General features: G+C 43.6%; 1 protein-coding gene across 1 annotated transcript in view; it reads right to left on the minus strand.

Moving 5' to 3' along the window:
• LOC115389167 (voltage-dependent calcium channel subunit alpha-2/delta-3-like) overlaps window positions 1-16013 on the minus strand; it is a 30891-nt gene extending 14878 nt beyond the window's left edge. Inside the window, exons 1-11 of the mRNA XM_030092615.1 lie at window positions 15889-16013; window positions 14399-14480; window positions 12367-12588; window positions 10920-11036; window positions 8414-8473; window positions 3925-4087; window positions 3283-3414; window positions 1649-1709; window positions 1412-1562; window positions 1255-1329; window positions 1072-1161 (exon numbers count right to left, since the gene is read on the minus strand). Of these exons, the coding sequence (XP_029948475.1) occupies window positions 1072-1161; window positions 1255-1329; window positions 1412-1562; window positions 1649-1709; window positions 3283-3414; window positions 3925-4087; window positions 8414-8473; window positions 10920-11036; window positions 12367-12588; window positions 14399-14480; window positions 15889-16013 (1278 nt within the window). The remainder of the gene's footprint in view (window positions 1-1071; window positions 1162-1254; window positions 1330-1411; window positions 1563-1648; window positions 1710-3282; window positions 3415-3924; window positions 4088-8413; window positions 8474-10919; window positions 11037-12366; window positions 12589-14398; window positions 14481-15888) is intronic.
• Between the last annotated feature and the right edge of the window lie 2517 nt (window positions 16014-18530).

The raw sequence follows: 18530 nt of genomic DNA on the forward strand, positions 1-18530 counted from the left end.
CCCTTCCTATCTGCTTGACGCCATTTGTTTCAGAGCTGTGAGAACTATTAGTAAATACAAATGTTAATTAGAAAAGACGTAATCAATAGGGTGGATCATTAAGGAACTGATGTTGATAAAAACCTAATCAATCCCAAAGTCCTTGCAGCTAGAGGGAGATCTCAATCCCCTTGTTTTTAAAGGTAAAATATTTGACAATGAATATATGCGACTACTTTGTGATTCAGATGCTGTTCAGGGGTTTTTGCACGCTAAGCAGGAGACGGTGGTGCATTTTTATATCAGAGGAAAACTCTTGAGTTGGTTTCGCTGTAAATGCTGCAGTAAAGTATCTGATCCGGCGTCTGATAGGCCGCCTCCTGACTTCATTCACAGGGCAGCGGCGCAACAATGAACTTCAGCAGTGGTCTACCGGCTACCGGATTACCATATTCATTGTGGGGCTTTAATTAATCTGACAAATGCAGAGGTAAAAGCTGCGCTCCCTCAGCTTCGGCGACGCAGTCAAAGCTCGCCTGAAAAGAGGGAGATAAAAGAAGTGCGGCGTGGCTCCTGGCCTTATCTCCTTTGTGTTCCAATCACCGACGTTATTAATCATTGACATTAATTAGAGCCATTAATCACGCTTCAGAATAGATGTGTCCGTGTTTGGAGGGTGGAACGGGGACGGCGCCGGAGCATTTCGACAGGCGACACACCTCCCAAATGCTCCTGTATATTGGCCCAGCGCGTGCAGCGTTTTGTGATTAACGGAGGACATGCGGCGTGCCGTACTGGAACACGCTCTGTCACCGAAAACAAATGTGTCTTGTAAAATGAAAGTTTTCCCTCTGTTCCGGTCAAACGGAGTCCTTGAATCAAATGAGATTAAAATTCATTCGTCACAGAGAAGCATGTGCACAATTCCATTAAACTCATGTCAAATTAAAACTTTAAATAAATTGAGAAGTTTGGAGAAAATTGTAAGCATTTGATTGCACTACTGGTGTGGATTATAGCCTGAAAGGAATTAATGTTTAACACAACATCCCCATTAAACTGACAATCAGCGTTTACTGTAGTAAAACTCACATCATTCAGGATATTGAAGGCTTCGGCCAGAGCTTCCCCCAGCAGGCCGATCCCTTTGGCGAACAGCTTGTCCAGATGTTCACGGAAATGCTGACAAGATAAAATACAAAAGTCGACAAGAGAAAGTTCAGGCGTCATGTACAGAAGCGCCGTCTCCTCTGTGGAGTGTGAGCGGGGACTCACGTCTTTGTTGGTCCTGTCGGCCCTGACCAGCGTTCCATTCAGACAGGGCTCCACGTAGTGGATCTCCTGGTTATACTGCAGAGAAACAGCTGCATCAATAACTTCCGACATAAAACCAAATGCTCGATTCGTCGACTTTTCAAGTATGACAGCTTACAGCAATGATGTTGAAGAAGTCGTCGTCTCCGAGTGTGTCTAATATGGAAGAAACCGTCTGTCTGGCAATGGTGAGCCGGAGACCCTTCATGCTGCCGCTCACATCGACGAGGATCACGACGTCTTTGGGAGAGGTGGCTGCCTGGATGTACCTGTGGCGTGGAGGGAAGTTTACACACTTTAAACCACTGCGGTAAGCTCACACACTGTGGCATGCACAGCCGCGGTGGAAACGCACCACTTTCGATTCCTGCAGTCAAAACCGATGACGCCGTGCTCGTCCGGATGCCACTTCACCCCTGAGACGCCGATCACAACATGAATCCATTAGGAGGAAAACAAGTATGCTGACACAACATTTTTACGATTCGACGTCAAGTTACAGTGTTGGAATCCTCAGCGCAGCCTCATTAATGTTGGATCCCAGGTGATCAACACATCCAAACCATATAAAGAAAGATTTGTTTCAGTGTCTGTGTCGTTTTCAGGAAAATGCAAAACACCAGGAAAGACTAAAATAAAACCAGATACTTGTTTGCAAGTACAATGCTGCTTTTGTAGCCAAAGGGTGAATTTCTTTGTGACACAAAAGCTCAAAAACTATTAAAAACGCATTACTGAATCCCATTGTCGCACAACACCACACACTCCTTTGTTATAATGAGCACAGTCGTGACGGTCTGTCTAGAGTAAGTGCCACCCTGGCCAGCGTTCTGCAGTGGACTCATGAGTCCACCAACAGCGAATAACAACCGTGGCCAGAAATCCACTTTTTACTCCTCTTCAGGGAGCATGTGTTAAAAGTTTCTGTCAACTGTTATTTGATTTATGCCTGTGGTGGAATTTTCAGGGTCGGGGTGTAGTCAACACACACACGAATGACACAAACTGTGAGAAGGAGGGGTCGGAGCGCGTTTTCCCTGGAAAAAAAAAACAGTAGACTCTCCAATATTTCATGTAAACATAATGATATGCATTGAAAACACCTGCTATTAATGTTATCTATCAAAAGATTTTTTTTTTCTGTTCGTTTGAAGAAGACATGCTCACTCTCACGCACCAGACTGGTTTGATCTTCTAGCCACCATTTTTTTCATTCAGTCTTCAAGCAGTTTGTTGAGTTAAAAATATTAATGCATAAATGTACAAATGTTATGTGAGATAATAAAAGCCAAATCATCCCTGCTGTAGATATAATCTTTTGTACCTTCTGAGAATTTCCTCTTTTCTCACAAACAGTTGAATAGCGTTTACACACAAAAAGCAGAAAACATCACCTGACAAATATTGTGAGACACAGTAAGAGCTTGGTAGTTCACATCATTAAAATGCAAAACAGTAAGATGATCCGTCACTCCGGCAAATGTATTCACATCTTACAGTCAGGAAAATGAAAAAGTAAAAGAGTGACAAAGCATGATGTGATAAAAATGAAATCAGTTGGAGTTTCATCAAACACTGAAGACAAACAACCAGCCTTCTCTATGTCCCTCAAACACAGAGTCCATGTAATTCTGTCTGAAATAAGCCACAGTTTAATGTAACTGCAGCCGTCTGATAAGGTTTCTTGGATCACGCCACCAAAGGATTTTTTTCCTGAGAGCAGCTGCAGACCAGCACTTGCAAATTCTGATTAATTGCACCATGTGTATTTGCATCCTCTCTGATGGTCTGTAAAATTACAACATTAGCCAAATTACCCTTTTAGTAATTCTAAATCATTTGTTCTGATCTGTTATTTTTCTGCACTGACGACTGACAGCTCCCGCGGGACAACCCTTTCTTATCTCTCTGACTCCGGCGCACGCATGCACGCAGACACACACACACACACACACAGGCACACACACAAAGCAAAGCAACAGCACTCACCTGGATACTGCCTGAAGAAACCTTTGGCGCTGCCGAAGTACTGCCAGGTCAGCGTTGGATCCCTTTCAAAATTATCAACAAACACTTTGTTGAGGGCCTCTGACCAGTAAACCCCGTTCACAATGTCAGGATCTGAGGACGGAGGGACAAGTAAATTAAAGGGTGATCACGGTGGGCATGCAGGTCACCAACACTGAGAGCGTGCTTGACCTTTGTCCTTTATTGAACGCCCTCCTGAAGGAGATACAAAGCCTGTGACTAAATTACGCCCCCTCCCCTCCTGCTGCGGGACGAGCCCGCCTTTGTGCTGCCAACAGAGTTATGGGGAGTCAATTACAGCCAAACAAAAGCCACCCGGGGAAAAAAAACCCGGGCGGAGGAGACGACTGGAGGCCGCCGAGCAGCTTCCATATGAGCAGCGTCTTTGCAGAGCGGCCCGCCGCTGCTTTATCTTTATGTTTGAGCCGTTATCGATCCTCCAGCTCCTCTTCTCCCAGCTGGTGACACCGATACAGCTCAAGATGCCATTTCTCACTTTTACCACTTACTTTTCTCCCTCCCTCTCTCCGCCCTATTCATCAGCTTCATGTTGGTAAATAATAACATCATTCTACAGATCGGCCGAACGGCGGGGGATCTCACCTTTGTTGTACATGTTGGTGGGCACCTGGACCACACTGAGGGTCAGGTTAACCGACAGGTTGTTGAAGTGGTCGTTGGGCTCCAGGAGGAACTCCCCGCCCAGCTCCACGTTGTTGCCTTCGTCATCGACTTCATTGATCAACACGGCATTGAAGTACTCATACTAAAATTTAAAGAAAATACATAAAAGACATACAGAAAAGAGAATTTTTAGAAAAATGTAACAGTTAAGCAACATGAAAATATCTTAAATAAAATAAAAACACTTCTCTATTTAAATTTAGTTGAATCAGAAATTATTCTCTGCCTCAGGCTATGAATTCAAGCTGAACCAGGCTTTACATCCTGAATCAATGCTCAGTTTCTCATGAACTTCCTTCAACACAGAGTCTGTTTAGAGGTGAACGATTCTGTTGAGGGGAGTAAATTATCAATGTTGCTTTAAAAGATTTCTGCACTGGTCTTGAATGACATCCAGGAAGATATTAAACATCCTCTCTGTATTTCTCCACCAATCACACTGAGCTGTTTCAAAGTGATGGTTAAAGAAAGAAGAAATTCAGGGATGTGGAATTTCTCTCCTAAAAACTTTCACACAGGACTGATATGAAGTTGTGCATGAATGAACCACGTGATGAAAACTGGGAAAGAAATGCAGGCTGTAAGGCTAAATAAGTATTTTATTAAAACTAAATCAACATAAATAACTAATAACAGAGTGAGATGTGCAAGAAAGATGCATCAGTTATAAATTGGATGAATGGATGGGAGTGGAATGGGAATGAAGAAAAACATGGGGGGAAAGCAAAAAGAGGAGTGAGTAAACAAGCATCTAAAAGTGATATTATACACACTCATCACAAATGTTAAGTCATCAGAGCCAATATAGATGAGTTCTCTTATTGCTTATCATCACAATCATCTCCTTTATCCAAACTTTCCAGTGTGTAGATTATTTAAAACACTTAACATGTGATGGGACGAGCAGTTAACTGGGGTGTGTAAAAAGTTTGGAAACTTTACTTTTGGTACTAAAGCTTTGTGAATGTATTGTATTTTCTTTTCAAACGATTATTTGCCACTCACTTTGGCAAGTGGTGTTATGGTTTCATAGTCATATAAAGTCTAATTTATTTGTAATGATTAGCTTGCTGAACAAAATATACATTGTAGTCTCAAACTGGAGATTGTCATATAATCTATTTTGTCAAACCAGTCAAAAATGTTGTGTATATATTTTATTGAACCGACCAATAAAATGTACAACATTGATTTCAGGGATGAACTTCTAAAAGTGCCTCGTCTATAAAAGCATTTTAGAAGAAACTCTCTTTAAAACAGGAGGATGATTCACAGCACTAAAGCCCACTGGAATACTCCTTCACGCATGTGACTGGTTTTCTGATGGTTTTGGAAAACAAATACTGACAACATCTTTAGTGGATTTTTTTCTTTGCATTCTGAAGAGAAATTAGATCAGAAATAATCAAATCAGTCACAAGAGAAAAATTTTCAAATAACAAACGGTCCTGCAAAGTCAAACTCTTTTTAAAATCATTGGTTTTTCAATATGTACCAAAAAAAAAAAGTCTGTTGTCATTTACGCCAGGATAGTGTAAAGAAGACTTTACGGCTATGGTTAAAAAGTCGGAGCTCTCTGGAGCGAAACCGAACAGCGTGTCTGTCCTGTCCTTCACTGCCTGCTGCTGCAGGAGAAAGACTGCCTCATCCTGCCTGAGCGGCCTCTCTGTGGCCTCTAGTCCTTATTGTCTGCACTGAGAGAGAGAGAGAGAGAGAGAGAGAGAGAGAGAGAGAGAGAGAGAGAGAGAGAGTGAGAGAGAGAGAGAAAGAGAGGAGTGAGGGGAGAGAGGAAGAGGAAGGGGGGGTGGGGGTGGGGGGTGGGGGTGGTGGGGGGGGGGGGGGGGGGGGGGGGGGGGGGGGGGGGGGGGTGATGGACTCCACAGCATCACTCTCGGGGGAGGCCGAGCGGGCATCACCATCAAGCAGCCTCTGACAGCTCATACCACGCCTGAGCAGCTCTCTGACGAGCTGCGGCGGGGCGGAGGGAGGAAGAGGGAGGAAGAGGGAGGAAGAGGGAGGGGATGGAAAGGGAGGGGGGGGGGGGGGGGGTTGGGAGAGAAAAAACGTGCACCCTCAGCAGAACTGAGTGCTGTAGAGAGGCACGTTAACCACCAGGGCGACGGCTGCGGAGCAGGCCGCGGGACGCTGCAGCTCTCCGAGACGGCCCACTGATTCTTACACCACTGCAGTTCGCTGGAGGCCGTACTGCGGAGATCTGCCCTCCATTACTGACTGCTGGGCCGCACTGTGTAATCAGACTCCAGTAAGTGGAGATGGTCGGTCCCTCTAAGGCGTATTCATTTTATCAGGCGCCGATTCATCTTCTCTGCATTATGGAGTCAAAAGTCATTTATCCTTAAGCTTTTTCTTTCTTGGATGCAGGTTGATGCAGAAAAAAATAAGTACACTAAACTAAAATAAACTAGCAATAAATGTGGTCTGAACATCGTGCTGTTAAAACTATTTTGATTGTTTGTTGACAGCCGAGGAATCAGGAGGTAACAGTAACAAAGCAAAATGATTCTTTAATATAAGGTAATAATGTTTTTTAATATCTAAGACAGCAAACAAAGAGGAAGAATATGAAACCTTTCATTTGGAACTTTATGAAGTCATAATAAGATTCAATAAAGTTATTAATAGATTTTAATTCTGGTGATGTTTCATTTCATTGATTTCAATCTGATTATTGAACACATTTCAAAAACAGGTCGAAGCAAATGACAGTAAAATGTGAACCGCTTCTTTTGCGCCCTCAGACCTGATTTACACACCCTTGAACCTGAGAGTGCAGCACATCCGGCTGTCCTGACAGGAAGCAGCTGAAGATAAGAGCGGCCGGCTCATCTCTCTGCGGTCAGTGAAATGGTGCGTGATAAATGTGCAGTGTCGACAGAGGCGAGCTTGGCTAAATGATGCCACAAGGAGTGATATCATGGCATCACATCATTATCGCAGGTGGATATTGAATTTTCTGTTATTATTTTTTATGGCTTTTGAGATGGAATTTGGTGTGATAGGCCTGGGTTGTAAACCAATAAGTGTCAATTCCTTGGATAAAAATGCTAAAAGTGCCCTTATATATTAAATGTATGCAGCTACCCCAATGACATTTTTTTTCTCTTTATTTTTTTATATTCCCATAACTCATGTTTTATTATGAGCTAAAATACAACAAAGCTAGATACAGAGTTACATGCAGCAATATTTGTGTTGTTAATATGATTTGCATTGCTATACTTGATTTATTTGCAGTTCACACAAACTTATAAAATGGGTATAAAAGAAAAAAGAACAAACAGTGCGGAATATTGCAGGTGAATTTGTGTTTCAGGAGGAAACTTGTCAAGATATTTAATTATATTATAATGTTTCAGGAAAGTTGTTTCAAGGTTTATGGTAAAAAGTGTGCTCTTTTCTCATCAGTTATTTTTCATTTAGGGTTTAACATCCAGCTGACTTGTTCTGGCGGTGTGACCAGCGGAGGAAGGCGCAGGGAACAAGGTGACTGAATGGATTCATATGATGTAAATGCTTCTATTAAGTGTAAAGTGCGGCCGTTATTCCAGTGTTTTGTTGCTCGAGCGAGTTTCCAATCTCGAGCCATGAAAGTGAAACAATGCTCCACGCAAAAGAGTTTCATTTATCTTTGTCCGGTGGAGGGAGAGAGAGAGAGAGAGAGAGAGAGAGAGAGAGAGAGAGAGAGAGAGAAAGAGAGAGAGAGAGAGAGAGAGAGAGAGAGGAAACTGCAGAAATGCTGCAATCCCTCTGCAGAGACGGAGGAAGCTCGGTGCGGTGCGACCTGGAAAACCGCAATGAGTCCGCTGAAAAATCCCGCGCGCACTGCCGGAGCGCATGGGCATATCCTGTGAAATATAATTAAATCTACAAGTACTGCGGGCCTTCTTCTCCTCCTGTTTTTCATCTTGCGTTACTCTAATACATTCCCTCCATATCGTTACCTAATAAAAGCTGCAGCCCGGCCTTTACGCACGCACGCGGCGGCTGACCACCGTCCCCAAACGTGCAGTTATCAGGGTTCTGTAGGCCTCACGCGCGCCTGTTCAGACACTTTTTTTAAGCTTCGACTGCTGAGCCAGGGTGAGTTATGGGAGCGTGGCCGCCAGCCTTCGGTGTGCGCGCGCCACGGCTTATCAAAGAAACATTATGTATCCGCGCGCTGACGGCACATCAGAGTGAAGGACGACGACGCCGCAATTAAAGACTTTGAGGGCCTATTACCCTTCTCTCACCTTGCAGCCGCTCCTCCCCTCACCTACTGAAAGCCATTCATCTCGGTATAAGGCTGAGACACACCACGTCTTCCATCATGTGCGCCTTCGTTTCCTCTCTCTCTCTTTTTTCTTTTTTCTTTTTTTTTTGTGGGGGGGTCCGGGGCTCAGCTCACCTGCAGGTCAGGATTGTCCTCGTGCTGACTGTGCGCCTCTTCCGCTGCTTCCACAAGTCGCTGAAAAGAGGGAAATTATGATTATTGAGAGCTAAAGTCCTAATTATCCTCAAGCATGCTTAAAAAAATCAATTACAAACAGCCACTAAATGAAGTGTCTCTTTTAAAGTTCCCGAAAATGTTTTCACGCACTCACACTTTTACACTCTGGAGTTTCCTCGGGGTACAATAAAATATCTATGTGTCCGGGATGAGCTGGGAAGGGTCAGGGCAGTTATATGGCCTATTGTCTGTGCTTAATTGTGTTCTCCTGAAAAGTGATTCAATCTCGGATAAAATCACCTAAATGAAGGTGTTTAAAGTCCTGCAGAGCCATGGCTCTCAGCATGGAGAGTGAAACTCACGCAATTAAAAACTTACACTTATGCTCATCAAGCTACACCACGCTGAATAGACTGAGCTTTTTTTTTCTGTTGTTTTTGTTTTTCGTGTCTTTTATTTTGAAAGTAAAAGTTATTTATCACGTGACATATTTGCAACGGCCGTTCGTTTTATTTTCTGTACTACGATTTCATTGTGAAAAATTTTATTTTCAAAACAATTATATTTGTTATCTACCTTTTACTCTTTTATGAATGCATCTATCTATCTATCTATCTATCTATCTATCTATCTATCTATCTATCTATCTATCTATCTATCTATCTATCTATCTCAGTCTCGTGAAGCTCGTAATCAGGATTGATGTAAAACTTAAATATCTGGAAAACGCTTTCTGAAAAAAAAAATTTGTTTTAAATTTTTTTTTTTTTTTTTTTTTTTTTTTTTTTTTTTGACTTTTTGGCGGAAACGTGCGCCATGCCTGCTGGGCGCAGTTCGGATGATTGATGATCTGGATTGGCGCAGGATTTTGACGCCTTTCGCCAAAACTGGGCTGATGTGTGCGATGACTCCTCCTTGGGAAAAAGTGCTTGGCTGTGTGTTTCCGTGTTTCCCTGCGCCACTGAAACGCCACAGCCTCTCCTGGTCGCCACGCAGGTAATTAACATCTTGTCACATGTGTCAAAATAACTGCGATATAAACACAACCGAGCCCCCACCCCCCCCCCCCCCCCCCCCCCCCCCCCCCCCCCCCCCCCCCTCTCTCTGCTGAGCCTGCTGGAGCGATTCAATTGACCTCACTGTGAGTTATTGTGTCGTCAGCATTTGGCAAATAACAACCAGATGAGAGAAGTGGAGTGTTTTGTGGAAAACCACTCCTGGTAGGCTTATTCATATTTCTCTCTCCTCCTGAAATGTACCTGCGAGGCTCAGACGGACCACCTTCACCGTGTTATTGAGGTCATGGTGTCATTTTAAATCTTGATTTTCAATCTGGAGCAAAGTGATGACTTAGTCATAATGAGATTTACTGAGCGTGTGGTGCTGCAGGTTCAAACTGAGTTTGTTTTGACAAAATCAACATTTGCACCGTTTATTCTTTCAAGTAGAAACTTTGTGAATCACAGAATACTGGTTTGCCATCTAAAACGGTTTCCTCCAGGGTAATGAACACTAATATGAGTTCAGACGCATGAAAAGAAATGCTATCATCTCCCAGCAGCCCCTGCAGGATGCAGTGCTAAAATGGTTACAAGCTCCTCTGCACTGAGGTCTCCGACCCTCCGAGGCTGGAGTCAGCTCGGGCCAAGATTTTAATAAAGTGCATTGAAGGGCAGGGTGTCAGACTTATTCTAGTTCAAGGGCCACACATGGCCCCAGTATATGTATTTTGCTGCATCCAAAAGCACAACAAATGATTTAACTTTGGCTCTTGGGATCTTTTGATGTGAAATTCTGCCCATAACAGTTTCTCTTCTCAGGCCAATGTCAGAAAAGTCCCGTCTCTTCTCCGGACGCACAATTTCTGCAGCCTTCGGCGTGCGACTGTTCACAGCTTCCCCCTCACAGTACTGATGCAACTTTACGAGCAGCCTCTCCCACTGATCTCTTGGCTTACGTCTTTGCCAGTCTCACTAAAATAGTGCCATGAAGGAATAAAAATGGTTTAATTAAATAATTAAAGTTAGAAATGAAGCCTCTGTTAGGCCAGCCTGGCCTGCAGGCTGTATGTTTTACACCCCTTCTCTTAAGTGACTGTTATTTTTCTGTCTGGACAATTACACGCAACTAAAAATGGAATTCCTGAACATTTTAGAAATAAAAAAAAACTATGGATTTGTATCAGTATTAATGCATAGCCAGTGAAAACTATTGCCAAAGAATTGTAGTAATAATCATCCCTTCATCTCTTATCTTTATTAAATCCGGTGTCACAGTTACAGCTGAATAAATCAACTATTTCAACAAAAGTCCTAAATTGCACAACTCTGTCATTAGTCCCTTAATTACACCCCCACTCTCCAAAATACAAATCATTCATTTTCCTTTAAAGCCAAATAGAAAAACAGGTAAATCTCCAGTATAAAGTGCTTTATTTCTTTCTGAAGGAAGTGTGTATACCCACCCTGGTGGCCTCTGCTTTCCTACTGAACATTTCTTCCATCTTCACTGCGAGGTTTTTGACCAGCTTCACACCGTCAATCTCTTCCACTCTGACCGACTTTTCAAATTCTTTATATTTCTGAAAATGAAGACAGAGGAAAGATTTGGTGACTGTAAGTGAGAAACTCTTTGAAGTATGGCGTTCGATCCATTGCGAGCGGTCAGAGGAAAACACCGAGCTCTTTTTCTGTGAGCTTTGAGCAACATGTTAGAGTGTTCAGAGCCTCCTCTCCTAGAGGAATTGTTAAATCGGCCACAGGAGCCGTCGCATGTTGGCTGACGAGCTGCGTGCAGCCCGTCTCACACGAGCATCTGATAAAAAATCCATGCTGCAACACAGAATGACTGATCGCCCTTATCGGGTCTCGCTGACTGGCTGAACGTGCAGCATCTTTTCCCTCTGATTGGCTGAAGGAGGCCGTGTGGGGTGGCCGGTGGGGGCGGGGCTGTAAATGAAGGCTATGCATGGTAAGAAGGTAATTGAAATGGAGTCAGAGCACAGGAGAAAGATAATAACGTGTCAGGCTTGGGCGATCCCGGGTAATGAACTACACCTCACATAATGCTGATTCTGCCGGATGCACAGGACCTCCAGTGATACAGAACAAAGCCCGCCACCGCTCGGAGGAACAGAACATTACATAATCCCAGTCATGCCTGCCACACACACAAACACACACACACATGACAACCAGAGAGAGAAAGCCCGGCCCTGCCAGCCACATGGTTCTCTCCTTCTATAACCTTATCTAAAAACAAACAGATGCCTTCAAACACATTAGGCATTGTGTGGACAAGGCGCACACAAAAGAAACACACACGCCGGTACATGAGGCGACAAATTACCTACTGAAAGGAAGAGTGTGGGTTTGCAGTGGAGCAGAACAGTTCATTTCACGCCTGTCCTCCTCGCCCCAGCACCCCGAGCCCCCGGTCCCCGCCACGACCCCCGCCTCCCTCCCTCACACCCCCGCACTCATCCAGTGGAGGTTAAACCCCATCCATCAACGGCACTGATCATGATTATTGATTAGAGTAATGACCAATGCAGGGGCGCTAGGAAACCTGAAGAGAACTCTGTTTTCTCCTGCGATTTTCAGAAATCTTGGTGAAATCGGGTAAATCACCATGAAAAGCATCTAATGATCAGCTTTAATGAGCGTCCCCCTAACGACCCGTCAGTTCTCTCACAGTCGGCTGCTTTGTGCTGACTGGCTCTCTCTGGACACGCCTCCATGAACAGGAACATGAGCAAAGTGCTTACACACAGACAAAAGAAATGAACTGATCTTCGGGGCGTTTTTGCAAAAGGTCTGTCTGCACAGATGAAACATGTATGAGGCACAGTGCTTTGGTGGTCCACCTTAAATTTGAATTTGAACCTCAGAGTATGTTTGAAGAAGTGTTACCTCGGGGCATTGAGATCCAAGGCCTGAACCCTGCAGCCGCCTCTTGATTGCAGTTTGAACGCTCTCGCCATATTTGCGTGGGGTTCCTCTGGGCACGCCGCTTTCTTCCCAGCCTCCGGGACACGCCGCAGAGCCCTTAATCCTGCCGCTGCCCTTCATCGAAGTGCCGCCCTCAGAACTGGAGTTGGTCCCTGGACGCGGTGCTGTGATGGCCCACAGCTCCTACAGCAGGGAGGTGGTGGATTGTGGGACGTTAACACATTGCATAGCTTCATGGAAAAACCTGCACATGCAGGAGAAAGGTAGGCGTTTACAAAGGGATCAGCTGCTTATAGATACACCGTAATGTTCTTTGTGTCAACTAAAGAATTCAGAAAAATATCCTTTTGACCTTAGTTTGTGATCTTGCAGTGCAGCAGATATGATCACAGTTCTTTACTCCCCCATGTTTGATGACCACTTCAGTTTGACTCCACCCCATCAAAATCTGAACCGTGTCTGCAAACAAACTGCTTCAGTACTGAATAGGAAGAGAGTGTTCAGGGGCCTCGGCATAACTCAGATCTCCTGCACCACAAGCATTACGTCATGTATGCATTCAGAAGAAAAAGGTTTTTCATGTTCTTCATGATCAGGTGTCCGAACCCACAACCAGCTCAAAACAAATGTCAAAAACAGAAGCTGAGAATGAAGACGTATATTTGATTAAAACCTGCAGATCCTGATTAAGGATGCTCTATTAAAGACACAATTAACCAAAAAAATTTATAGGCTGTTAAACCCCATCAACTTTTTCATGTAATTGATCATTTCTTCAGTCTGCCACTGTAAATCTGCTCAGTTTTATAAATATAACCACACCGTCCGCAGTGTCAGATTGTAGTTCTGTGAATTGCGTATAACATCATTCACAAGATTCGTTTAATCACGCAGCTTTCAAATTGTGAAATGTTGGGTTTGACTGGCTCATAGCATCACAATGTTTAGATGTAAGACTGATACAGGGATTTGAATAACAACTTATTAAACTTGACTTTTTTAATTGTGATTAGAGCTTTGCAGATTCACAGGCTGAGGGTGAACGCTGTCATTTTTAATCTTGTTCACCATAATGTTTGCTTTCTTCATGCCCTATAATCAAATGGTAACAAACAAAGCAATTCCAACATTAATTCCATCTAAGTAAAATCATTTTGTAAACATAAATGGTTTAGGGCCAAACAAATCTCAAAATACATTTCATATACAACAAGTGACAAATGTATGCATCCGTTTACAGAGTAGATTCCAAGTGAAACATTTACTGTTCACCCGTTTTTTTAATGATTTCACTGCTGCACAAACCGCTTTGTGAGACGCCAGCATCTGCATATGCTGTAAACCGTGGGCGCACGACACACTGTACAGTTACTCAGCACACTCATGCAGAGGAGCTGCTCCAGCTGTTTCCTTCACGCTCCCCAGTCAGATCCTATTTAAGTACAATGGAAGGTTCACCATTCATCCGCTTCAGTCCACCTTTTTTTTAAAACCTGAGGCCTGTGAACAAAGGGCCCACCTCTGCCATCAAGTGGTCACAAGCTGTCAGAAAGTGAAATTTACAGCATGGGGTCATCGCTCATCCTCCGTGGGCTTCACTTGTTCATCATCCCCACTCTCCTGTACGAACACACACCCACACACCCACTATCAAACCCTCTCAGACTCATTCGATTCGTCTCCTTGTCGCATTCATATCCAGAGGTTGAAACTCTTGACTCCAGAGAGTTAACTGGAGGCTTGAGATGAGAGAGGAGCTGTGTTTAATGGGCCGTGACAAGCGGGCACACACACACGCGCACGCACACACACAGCTCTGCCATGCCAAGCACACCTGAGTCTCCTCTAAAATAACGCATCAGCATTCAGCTGAGACACCACAGTGTCTCTGCAGCCATTAGAGAAGGGAACACGGCATTACAGCATACAGTAGATGTGGGAACATGAGCGCCACACAAAGGATAAACACATTTGACTGAATCGAGAAGATTACCTTCTGGAGAAGCTGAGATCCGGAGTATTTGGCAGAAATCGATTTTATTTCTCCTCCGAATGCTGAGGCCCAAAGCTTTACACTACAACGTCAAAATGACAAAAAAGCAAGTTTACAATTTTGCACGTAAATTAAACAACTGCACATCAAGAGAGGAGTGCACAGAAATTATAGACTGATTTTTTTTCAGTGAGATTTATTGTATCATAATTATATGTCTAAACTGAAAAATGCCTTTAATATATATTTTTTTCATATCTTATAGATCAATTTCTAACACTATTAGTTATAGGATTATCATCATGGCTCAGTGACCGTGATCTGTGAATTTCTTGATTCTTTTAACCATCCACAAACTATATTCACAAGAGATTAAATCAGTAAACTATGTATCTAAAAGAGGCCTGATAAAAAAAAAAAAATCAAGCAGCTATAATAAAACTAAAAACACAGTTCTTTGTTGCATTTTAGAAACAACAAAAACGCTAAAAGTGATGTTTGGCATGCAATCTAAAACCATTTTGTAAATATTTTCAAAAACCTTTAGTTTCATTTGATCTTTAAATGTGAAGCTCTTCAGACTTTATGATGATTGTGTTAATTTGCCCTGGACCTTGTACTTCTCTTCCAGGAAAACATCTTGGATGATATTTTTGAAGCTCCGCACTGCAGCTTTTGTGACATCTGAACCCAGAAATTATTATTTTGCTGTTTGATAATATCAAACTAACACCAATGTTTACTGTGGTGAGAATATTCTTAGAATTTGGACCGTAAACTTAAGAAGTTTTCTTTAATACACCGATGCTTTGAAAGATATGCAGCCCAAGAAAAATGTTTGCCATGTTCAAAGATCTGAAAATAAAACAGCTGAAACATATAAAGTCTTATCTTAGGGTTTATCCTTTTAACTATGGGTACATCTGGAAATTACAACAGTGAGGAGGTTTGAGTTACAGTAATATACAACAAGATATTGAAGTTATCTCCTGCTTTTATAAGAATATTTTCAGAACAATTAAAAATATTCTTGACTTGAACATTTTTTTGTGTATGGGTAAAGAAAAAGTTACAGAGATATGGTACTTCATTTGACAGCAAAGACAGAAAAGACTTCAATTTTTTTTTTAATTTCTACATAATTTTCTGTTCAATTTGCCCAAATTGATTGTAGTATTATCTGTAAATTTTCTATAATGAAATCATGAATTGTTTGCTCACGCCAGTAGCACCACTTTCCATCCAGTTAATCCCTGACCTGTGTGTAACTTCGCACAATGTGAAATACAAACAGGGACAAACTGCATTTTATGGATTTCCAGAAGCAATAAAAAAAATTATTCTAGCATACAATTAAATCAATTTAAAACACCTTCATTTCCTTCACATCTCAGTACAGTTGGTCTGATGGTTTCATTCTGTCACCTGTTCAGACCAAAGCAGCAGATGAGTAAATTGTGTCCGTTAAAGTTGCAGAGCGTCTCACTCACACTGACAGAGGGATCCCTGGCTGGGATCCCGCCACCTCCACCACATCCAAGCCCACGAAGATCCACAGCAGCAGGAAGCTGCTGCTGCACATGTGCGAGAACAGAATCCTCCAGTTCCCCCGCATCTCCAACCCTCTGCTCGGTGTCTGGGATGATGGTAAAAAAAAAAATCCTGCGCTGCGCGCGTGCCCCGGCGCGCCGTGCTGTGCGGGACTGCTCGACCCCCGATGCACCCTTTGTCCAGCCGCGCGGCTTCCAGCACGTAGCCTACTGTATTTGATTGTACACACTTCCCCCTCCAAAGAGAGAGAGAGAGAGAGAGAGAGAGAGAGAGAGAGAGGGAGAGAGAGAGAGAGAGAGAGAGAGAGAGAGAGAGAGAGAGAGAGAGAGAGAGAGTCTCTCCATCCTCTGCTCCCCTCCAAGAAAACGGGCGGAAAACCCCTCAGATCTGCTGCAGGATTCAGAAACCCCCTCAGGAAATCGTTCAGTAGTTGTGTTTTCCAGATTATCTTGAAAAGGCAGAAATGCCCTTAATTCCTCCAGATGACGGTTTTCTATTAATCATTGCGCGAAATGTTTATCGATCATTCAACACGAGTGAGGGGGGAAAAGGGAAATTACACTTGCAAAGATGCTCCATCTGTTTTCCCTTATTTGGTTACTTTTTTTCCCCCTCAAATTTCTCCAAATAAACAGCACGGTGCTGTTTAAAAGTTGTTGCATTATTGCTGAGCCTGCAGAATGACTGTACGCCTCTGGATTGTCCTCAGTCTCCACATTGCGCACGCAGCGCGTGTGAAAATCCTTCTGTTGCAGTGAAAACAACGAGTGCATGGCTTGGATAATATTTTATGAATAAAGACAAGCTGGAATATGCGTTCTTATTATATTTTCTAAGGTGAAATGTAGAGTCTCTGTGATCGAGCGGGAGACTGCAGATGTGCGCTCCCGCACAGCCAGCTGCGCAAAAAAAAAAAAAAAAAAAATCGTTGCAGTCTCTAGTGGGAAAAATATGGGGAAAATATTTACAGATGAGTGAAGGTTAAAAATAATCTCTGAATTAAGCAAATTACGAGTTTGATGACAACCACGTGCTGAAAAACGGAGGGTTGCTTCGTGATTGGCTGAAGCGGAAACGCGGCCACGTCACGTCAACCTCCACCAACTTTTTCTGCGGGTGGATGTTTGTTGGAGGAGTTGCAGCCCCTCTGCTGCAGCCCTGCCGCCGGGGGAACAAAGAACCGTCAACTCCTCAGGCGAGAAAGCATAAAGTTTGGCTTGGCGCGCTGCGTTCACGGACCCTTGCTTTTCAATCAGAGCCGAGAGATGTCCCCATCGTCTCGCGCTCCAAAGGCTGATTAGGAGGCGATAATGATGTCAAGGCGGCAGGCGGCTTGATGCAGCTCGCCTCCCCCCTCCTCCATCCCCTCTCCCGCGCCGCCATCACCTCCACGGGAGCCGTGTTTCGACTTGAAGCTTTTATTAGTTTAGTAATTGCATCGTACATCAAAGTTGTGAGGAGCCGCTGCAGCCTGGCACGCGCCGATAAGGCGCCCGCGTGCTGCAGGAAGACGGACAATATCATCCGGTGTGACCGGCTCACAGCGCCGACTCCCAGAGAGATTTAATTAATGAAATGGCACCAAATGAGAGCCGTTCTCCGTCACCGAGAAACTCCCCGAGTTTTTATTGGCGTAGTTAAAACAGAAAACTGCAGCTCGAGTCTCTGCTGAAGTGCCCCGGAGCAAACACTTCCACCACAGCGTTTTCTCTCAGCACCGTCTGCGGATGACTGCGTTTCTTAAACAATGTCACGACCTCCACCCACAGGAGCAGCAGGTCAGATAAACACCCCAGTGTGTGCTCTCTATTTTATTACACACTCAGCTATTTTCAACATATTAAGTCCCTTCAGGCACATTGGTTTTCTGCTATGTTTATGCAAAAAAAAAAAAAAAAAAAGATTTTGAAGTAGTTTAAGTCGCTTTGAAGGTTTTTTTTTTTTTTTTTTTCTAAAGTGGGGAAAACTTTTAAAGTAAATTCATAGCAGTTTCCAGAGAAACTTCCAAATGACTGTTAATGTTTTTCAGGTTATCATCTGGAGCAGAGGGATCATTTCTTTCCATCAGAGGCTGAATCCTGTCAGGGCCACACTGTTCAGCTGTGTGTGTTTTTGCACAGTCTTTCTGTATCTATATGGGTTCATCTGGATTCTTCAGTTTCCTCCCATAATCTAAAAGTAAATCCATCCATTGATCTGCTACACAGCAGGAGTGCGTCCTAACTCACTGTGAATCTACCACAATACAAACATAATCTCACAGACTTGGACTTAAAGGGAAATCAGGGTCCACAATTAGTCTGAATTGTGCGAGGAACCTGGATTAACTCCACACAGATGCCCCCGGCCCCTCAGTGAAACCCTGGGTGTGCTGACCACCACACTGACCGAGTGTGTGAGTGATGCCGGAGTTGCGGCGGCGGACTCCTGACCTGTGCAGGATGTACTCTGCCTGTCATCCATTTTCAGCCTGAATGGACTGAAGTGTTACACAGCCTGACTGGGATCTGACAGGCTGAGAGGGTGAATTGATTGATGTGAGCAGTCTTTTCTCTGGAACTGGATGTGGCTCAGTGCATCA

The sequence above is a fragment of the Salarias fasciatus genome, chromosome 5 (genome assembly GCF_902148845.1).
Source record: "Salarias fasciatus chromosome 5, fSalaFa1.1, whole genome shotgun sequence".
Classification (NCBI taxonomy): domain Eukaryota; kingdom Metazoa; phylum Chordata; class Actinopteri; order Blenniiformes; family Blenniidae; genus Salarias; species Salarias fasciatus.